Source organism: Chelonus insularis, unplaced genomic scaffold, assembly GCF_013357705.1.
Source record: "Chelonus insularis isolate UGA/USDA-ARS -01 unplaced genomic scaffold, ASM1335770v1 contig_376_pilon, whole genome shotgun sequence".
Taxonomy (NCBI): Eukaryota; Metazoa; Arthropoda; class Insecta; order Hymenoptera; family Braconidae; genus Chelonus; species Chelonus insularis.
The window spans coordinates 63,708-72,164 of record NW_023276534.1 but is presented as its reverse complement, the minus strand read 5'-3'; the positions used below and the strand labels follow the sequence as shown (position 1 = coordinate 72,164).

At 30.8% G+C, this 8,457-nt stretch overlaps 1 protein-coding gene and 1 long non-coding RNA gene across 5 annotated transcripts in view; one reads left to right on the top strand and one right to left on the bottom strand.

Moving 5' to 3' along the window:
• LOC118067270 (GAS2-like protein pickled eggs) overlaps window positions 1–8,457 on the top strand; it is a 49,995-nt gene that overhangs the window by 36,843 nt on the left and 4,695 nt on the right. For all 3 annotated transcript variants that reach the window (XM_035083922.1, XM_035083921.1, XM_035083920.1), the window contains exons 4-7: window positions 4,670–4,871; window positions 5,269–5,353; window positions 5,464–5,872; window positions 6,336–6,774. In XM_035083922.1, the coding sequence (XP_034939813.1) occupies window positions 4,670–4,871; window positions 5,269–5,353; window positions 5,464–5,872; window positions 6,336–6,774 (1,135 nt within the window). The remainder of the gene's footprint in view (window positions 1–4,669; window positions 4,872–5,268; window positions 5,354–5,463; window positions 5,873–6,335; window positions 6,775–8,457) is intronic.
• On the bottom strand, window positions 431–8,457 carry LOC118067275 (uncharacterized). 2 transcript variants are annotated; one of them, XR_004690352.1, is made up of 6 exons: window positions 8,019–8,457; window positions 5,469–5,792; window positions 5,196–5,377; window positions 4,578–4,896; window positions 2,879–3,052; window positions 431–677 (listed from the first exon to the last, which is right to left on the bottom strand). It is a non-coding gene; the product is annotated as an uncharacterized lncRNA (long non-coding RNA). The 2 variants fall into 2 exon arrangements; XR_004690351.1 differs by having other exon boundaries at window positions 2,989–3,052.

Genomic DNA, 8,457 nt, shown 5'->3' with positions numbered 1-8,457 from the left:
TTGAAGATAATATTTTTCTATTGTTATTCAAATACATATTATTTCCATTTAACTGACGGATTAAAAAAGAAAACAACTGACTAATAGAATTATTATAAATGGAAATAACTTTCTTTCATTGAAGTCTAATAATACTGAATGAAACTTGGCAATTTTCTATTGTTTACCATGAGAATTGAATAAAAAATGTTCCTATAAATTCAAAAGTCTTTTCAACACTAGAGTGTTATTATAATTTCAATAGTTCTTCTAAAGTATGATCAACTTGATTACTCTATATTGAGCTCCTAAATTTGTTCCATGACCAATTATCGAAAAATTGAATGCAAAACGAATGGAATAATCTCTTATACTAATGAACAGTGGTATTACGTACTTAGAGACTCTATTATGTTATGATAATGATAAGTCAAGTAATACTGACGGTTTATGAATGTCCACCTCTTCAGATCCTTGTTGCGTGACCCCAGCGCGTGCCTTGGCCGTATAAGATATTTATGCGCTGCTTCATGTACCGCACCCGGCCATGTACATGTTGAAGTACATAATGATGCAGCACCGACAAGTCTTGAGAACTCCGTGCATGTATTCAAGTATAACATTAACCCATACACTACTTAGATACAGCGGTTTCAACAAGTCACCTACTCCAGTGTTTACTTGTGTCATTACAGTTTCTGAAAGTAGAGTAAAAAATGTAAATAATACAAGAAAATATTTTTTCCAACAATATTCTACAATTATAAACATAAAAAAAAAAATCCTGAGAAATTAATGAATAAGTTGGTGGAATATATTTGAAAGAATTTTTAACTGAATATTCTCTTCTTTTGAAAGCACAAAAAGCTACATTTCAGCAAGCAAATGATATTTATTTAGAACCAAGTCTATTAATGATGCATTTCCTTAATGAGACTGATTAATTTATTTAAAAAAGAGGTGGTTGATTAAATCTACATTGAAGTGAAAAACTAGAAAAACTTGACAAGATCATAATAAATGATAAAATATTCATAATAAAATACTGCTTATGATATTCGCTATCTCCAATTTTTTACTCCAACTAACGTGACATTTTAAATTGCATTTATTTTATGATCACATAATAAAGATCTTGAATTTTTAAACAGGACCAGAGTGTCATAATAAACATGGACGCGTGCATATAGACGAAACACTTACGTAAACTACATAGCCGTGGTTAATATCGACAGGTATCTACGTAATCATGAGCGAAGGTTCGATTAAGGAACTATTATTTCACAGTTGAATATCCTAAGACCATTTTACTCAAGATTTCACTACCGCTCAACCATAACTGACCAGTATAAACACCTTGTTTATACTTATTTCTCTAGTAATATCATTTTGTACTATATGTATTTCGACACTAAAATGTTCCATGATATAAATAAAAAAGACCTCATTATCCATAATATGTAGTAACAGTTGCCTACACTTTACTACTTCATTGATGTTATTTGTAAAACTAACAGTAAGCTCATAAAAGTAATTACATATCAACTGATATTGTGCTATTTATCCATGACTTAACCACATCTAAAAGTTATAATCGAATGATTAAAATGATTACATATATTTTTGCAAAACATTTAGAATTAATGTGGTTGTCAATTTAATTCACATACTAGAGCTTTGTTGATCAGACTTAATAATAATTAATACAAAAAAAATTTATACGACGTGACGAATAATAACTAATCAAAATTAAATTGTATTTCTTATCAGCTTATTTTTGATCTCATCTAAATCAGTAATATTTGCTTAATTTAATTAACAATACTCATACTTGTCATGTGAATAGTGGCATGTATAATTCATTGCATATTACAAACTTATGCAAACAATCTACTGTAACTGAATATTTGACACATTTAAGTCATTGAATTGAATTCCTACCGTGTATGATATTAATATTTCACTAGAAAAAAAAATTTCAAGCAATTCTACAAGATTGCATTACAAGTAATAAATAAATGTACTTATTGAAAAGCAACTAGTTATTTACTTGAGAATTTATAATTTTATAAAACTAGATTGATTGTTATCTTTGCTAATAATGAATTACTAATCATAATAGTATTCATTTAATTATTATACATTAATAGGTTTAATCAATCAATTAGCATCTGTAATGAAAAATAAAATAATTGATCCAATGAGGTTGAATGATTCATAACTTTCTTCAGCACAAACAATTAACAAAAGTAATCTTGTTGATGAGACAGCGGAAGTTTTAATAAAGGCACGAATCGTCCTGACAATTTTGAATACTCATAACTCATAATAAATGAACGAATCATTCTGTAACCTTTAATAACGACACGAATGAATGCATATTACTCTTATTATCATTTGCATTAATTTTTTTTTTCTTTCATTTCTATGTAAAAATAAATTTGAAGAGTAATGATGCAGAAATAAATGTGATTAAAAAATTCAATGCATCAAAAATATGATGAAGAAATATTGAAAGTGCTTTTTAATTTAATTTCAATTAGAGCATATACTTTTAAACTAATTAAGAAAAATAATTTTAATGCAATTATTATCTGAATATTGCCATTAATTGAATAAAACAGATATAAATGAAGGAACTCAATTAAATTTTATAATGAATTGCATCTGAATGCAGTATCAGTAAGCAAGTTGTAAAATATTCATATGAGAATCATAAATATATAAATTTCATTGCTGACATTAATAAGTGATAAATAATAATGTAGAGCAGTGTTTAGCAGAAAATCAAATGAAATTCCAAGAATGATCCTCATTATCATGATTCATATAAGTGAACATAAGCTCGGACGTTCCCAATATCCAATCATTCCGTGGAACGACGCGTAGCGAGCCTCACCTCTCTAAACGAATACACTGATAATCTGTATTCCGTATCGCTGGGTTGAGTTACGTAAGTCCATGGCGGCCTTGCATTATAGCATCATAACATTCATCCTGTCCACTCACCTGCAATGCGCCACACAATTTGTCCACATCGATGCGCCTTACGTCGTGTTCCGCACATCAATACCTATGCAATACAATCAATCTTAGTACATACAGTTCATAAATTAAATACACACTTATCACAGTAATTTTTTTTTTTTATTCCACATACTCAACATTATAAATGCAGTGGATTTTTCAAGTGATCCTATTTACATTCCAAAAGCCCCTCCAAGTTAATTAGACATTTTCCACGTTAATTTTAATTCGAATTGAATGAATAAAACAGGAAAGAAGTGATTTGATGCAAATGTTGATTAACTAGCAACTTTCATCATTTGAAATAATTATCTTATTATAGACTAATTATATGTGCTGATTTTTGATATGACATCGAATGATGATCACAGTCGATTAATTATTTGGGACGAGTAATTGACGTAATGCATCACAACCAACACCATCAGCTTCCATAACTCACGTGAATATAAAGATAACTACGTTATAAGTCAATATTCCAATCATCTGACTATTTCCTCTGCTATGAATTCTCGTTGTATCAAAATTATTTTCATTAAACTGCAAATATTTCAACTGGAAAATATTAAAACTTTTTATATTTATCAATTGCTTATAACTATTTTCCCATTAAGATGTTAATTGAAAAGTTTATCTGACATCCTGAGTAATAAATCTTCCTAATTTTTTATGATTTATCATTAATTAACTTGCAATCAGAAGAGTAATAGAAAGAAGTTGATTTATTATTTATATTAATTAACTCTTTTATTATGAATATTTATATCAACAGAGCTCAAAGGTAATAACCAATTAAGAATTTGATTCATCGAACAAACTTGGAGATAAGAGAAGAGCTTGTTTATATTCTATCATTCAGATATCTCTAGACATCAAGACAATTTAATTATTATTATTTAGTTCTTTTCTTTTTTAGAATAATAAATAATTTCTAAGCAATTCAGTGAATAAAAGAGTTGATGAATAATTGGAATATTTGACATAAAAGTATTTGGAAAAATTTTGACCATGACTGTATGGAGAAAATGGGCTTTTGGAATGTGTTTCCGATCAAGCGTAACTACTGGAAAGATTCTGTGGAACGCTGCTTGGTACACTTGGGATGTCGTAAATGATTTTAGTTTGCATTAATATAAATACCCAAGGAACTAGTAGGTGTTAGTACATACAAGTTAGCTATATCTCATCTTGACTTGATCTAATCCGATATTAATCACGAATGAATTGATATCTTGATAAAGAAAAATTTTTAGCAGAATAAATGATACTAAACAAAAAAAAAAACAATTGTACATTGGCTACAACAAATTACGACAAGTCATTCCTAATACAATTCACCAATTGCTTGACGGTTTCTAACTGATTTATGTTTATACAAATATCTTGATACGCCTGTAAAACTTGATATATCGACAATGTTCTCGAAAGATTAATATTACCGCACGTGTGACAATTACATAAGAGTTGAAGAGAAAGCTTTCTCAATTTAAATGTTTAAGCTACAGTTTATCTAGCTTAAAATACTTTTGTAGAGGGAAAGAAAATATAAAATGCAAATAATAATTTTTTACCTTCAAAAACATCAGCATTATGTTAACATATGAAGCCTGCTTGAAAAACTTGTGATGAAAAGTTTATATGAATTTTTTTTTCTCATTTTCAGGTTCGTGATTTAGTGGAAAAATGCACTTGTCCGACCCAGTTTCCAATGATTCGAGTATCCGAAGGCAAATATAGAATTGGTGACACGAAAGTCCTCATCTTCGTCAGAATTTTGAGAAGCCATGTTATGGTACGAGTGGGTGGTGGTTGGGACACTCTCAGCCATTACCTTGACAAGCATGATCCATGTCGCTGCCGTACTTGTAAGTTGATTTTGCAATATCACATCTGGGGAAAAAAATTCATTTTCAATACTACATTTACGGAAATTGATTATTGTTGTGATAGAATCATTTCTTTGATAATAATAAATTTATTACTCTTATTATATATTTCTATTAAAAATCTACTACTAGCAATGAATATTTATCAATAATTAGTAACAAGATTATTATAACATGAATATTCACTATATTTTTAATCATAGAACATATTGAATACTAATGCATCACATTAGATCATAAGTCAATTTTTCTATCAGTACAACTATCTAAAGTCCTTAAAATGACTATTTAAATATAACTTACATGATAATTAATCACCAACTAGTCTGATGCAGGAGAAAATAATTTTTTGATTGAATAATAAACTCATTTTCAGCCCACCGATCAATGATTTCTGCTAAACTCATTCAAAAAGCCGGTGGATCCTTTGACCTTGGAAGTGCGCAGGTGCATTACGAAAGGTAAGTTGTAATAAAAATAGATGACTGAAAGAATAAACAGAAAAAACAAAAATGATTAAATAATTCAGGTGAGTATGATAATTAAAATTAGAAAAATTTTTCTAATCAAGATCACCTCCGAGAACACGCAGGAGTTCCGCATCAAGCGTGGGTTCAGGAGCTGGCACGACACAGCAACAACCTCACTCTTTACAGACACCCAGAAGCGTATCAAACAACCGATCTCGTTCACCGACACCACATCACGCAGCACGACAGCATCTTGGAGAAGATCTGACACGTGGAGGAAACCGATCACGTAGTCCCACCCCTCAGACTAAGGGAAGTCCAGTTCGTCAAGTAAACGACCTTGATAGTAAACAAAGGTCAAGGTCCCCAACTCCAAAACCGGAAAACAGTAAATCCGGACGTGTCAGTCCACTTGATGCAACCAGAAAAGCTTTAAATGAAGAAATAAGACAAGTTAAGTACGACAGCAGATCTCAGATGTATCAAAACCGACATCAGGATAATTATCAGGTAATTATTTTTATATCTAATAAAAACTCTTTCAAAAAAAAAAAAAAAAAAATTATTTTAATCACTTAAATACATGTCAACACAATAAGTAATTAGTATGTCATCACTAATCACTTATTAGAATTATAATCTATTCCATAATTAAACTGTCGTTGATAAAATGTAATAATAATGTTTATAATGAAGTAATTGAGCTTAGTAAAAATTTAATAATGATTAGTTTTGATGAATTAATTAATAATTTTTATTTCATAGAAATGTTTGATTTAGATATTTTATTATAACTGTTCCAATTTAAAAACCTAATTTTAGAAGCAGAAAAATAATCATTTTATAGCACCCACATGTTCACGAACATCAGAAAGAATGAGTTTAAAAAACCCATATGAATATCATGAAAGTAATTTATTCACCCTTTTCTAGCACTGAAAAGATTTAAAGTTGACGTTTATTTCCCCACTAGGATCCTAAAAAAGACCTTCATCAAGAGATCCGGGCTAAAGTACCTTTGTCAGAAGAGTTTTCAAAACGATATATGGTTGAGGGTGGTGTAGCACGTCGTGCAGTAGAAAAAGATGACACACCAAAGTATGAGCCATCAATTTACAACTATAAATGTGGTCGAGTAGACTCATCCAGTAGAAGTCCAACCCCAAGTCCTCCAGCAATTAAAGAGGAGTCTATGGAATCTTTTGCTAAGGAAGTCTGTCCTTACACTAAATCCGGTCATGATGGTGAACATTCAGACAACGGAAGTGAGGTGTCTGATGAGGGCTATAGAAGTTTGGGAACCGTTCAAGCACCAGCACCAAGTCTAAATGGTATTACGACCACTACAACCATTAATTCTAACTCTGGTCTCATCAATGGCCAAGGCTCGCCCACGGTTGTTGACTGTCCAAGTGAGTAATTCATTGCTAAGTCTAGTTTTTTTTAAGCACAAAATTCCAAGATGAAGATTGTCAACAGCATGATATAGTAATCTGAATATTTGTTCTGAGTTTACATTAATCTCTATCACTATGGATCATGAAATATTTCAATGAGTTTGAAGAATGCTGGAGATATCTTTCATCTTCGAAACTGATTAGGGTAGTGAGGAGACTACGCGTAGATGCATGCATCAAATGAAATTGAGATCGTTCATTAATCAAGATGAAAATAACTTCATATGAGATTTCTGATGATTAATTAATTCACCATCACAAAACATGTCTTGATTCTTTTTTTCATCAGCTAAAATTCAATAATAATGATCAGAGAACCTGACCTCAATTTGGATCAATGCATATTACTGGATATGCAATTTTCTGTACTCACTCACGTTCGCGCAAATGAGTTACTCGATTGGGAGAAATCGATCAAGAAATCGTGATGAAATTCACTCCTCGTAAAAGAAAGTGTGAAGGTTCATTCCAAAATGAACCATACTTCCAAACTTTGTAATTCAATTTATTCCAATGAGTATAATTGTACATTAATTTGCATGACGTAAATTTCGGAGTTTGAAAAATGATGTTCATTAATAATAAATTGAACTGTAATCAAAATTGATTTTCAATTATTTTATCAATTGATGTTCAATGATTGTCATTTATAAATATTGCAGAATTTTCAGATAAATTATACTCATCTCAAGTTCAATAATAATCAAATTGAATTGAAATTAAGGAAGTAAAGCCAACAAAGTTGATTAACTTTTAGCAGAATAATTAATATAGCAATTTGCAAATGGTAAATATTGATTTGGCAAATAATTCATGATAGCAAATTAATGTTTACAACGAAATAACGTGATTACCAGAAAACATGTTATTCCTCCAAGTTACTAGCAACAAGTCTATTAAGAGTTCAAATTAATTGCAAATATTTTTCCTACGATAGATCTAGGGTCTTTCCAAAAACAATCATCATCAACTTTCCAATTATTCTATAGAAAAATATTAATCTCACTAAATTATCCCACCAACATCTAAACCAAAAGTGATTAAATCTTTTAATAAATGAGCAACGAGTAGTTGATGTAATTTGAAATGTTTTTTCCTACAATATGACAATAAATGAATAGCATTGTATTATCAAATAGTCTTTTCTTCAAATCTCAGTTGAAAGATAGTTAAATTCACATAAGAAGGGTCGTGCTTACGTTGTCTCGATGTCCTCGACTACGTCTGTGTCTCATTCTTGGTTTGCTACGAGCTCCCACATCGTCGTGACGATGCCACCGTGAGACCAATGTTGGCATACTCTATACCAAGTCCCTGGTCCTCACGAGTTCGGACCACCCCGTAGATAGTAGAGCATTAATATTCAAAGTACACGAAGGCATATATGGTTGAGATATACCTAAGGTGCTTTCATACCTTGACATGAAACCGTAAAGAAGGCCGGGCTGACATTTAGCGTACGTGTGCCAAGAGATAATATACTAGACAAAGAGGAAGGAAGAAGAGAAAAGAGATCTCTTCGTGGCAAAACAACGTGGGCGAACGGCAATCCTGTCTCAGGAAGCAATTCTCTATGTTTGATCCATGTAACACTATTCTTGCTTTTTATTGTTCAGGCTTTATTTCACTAGCTCAATA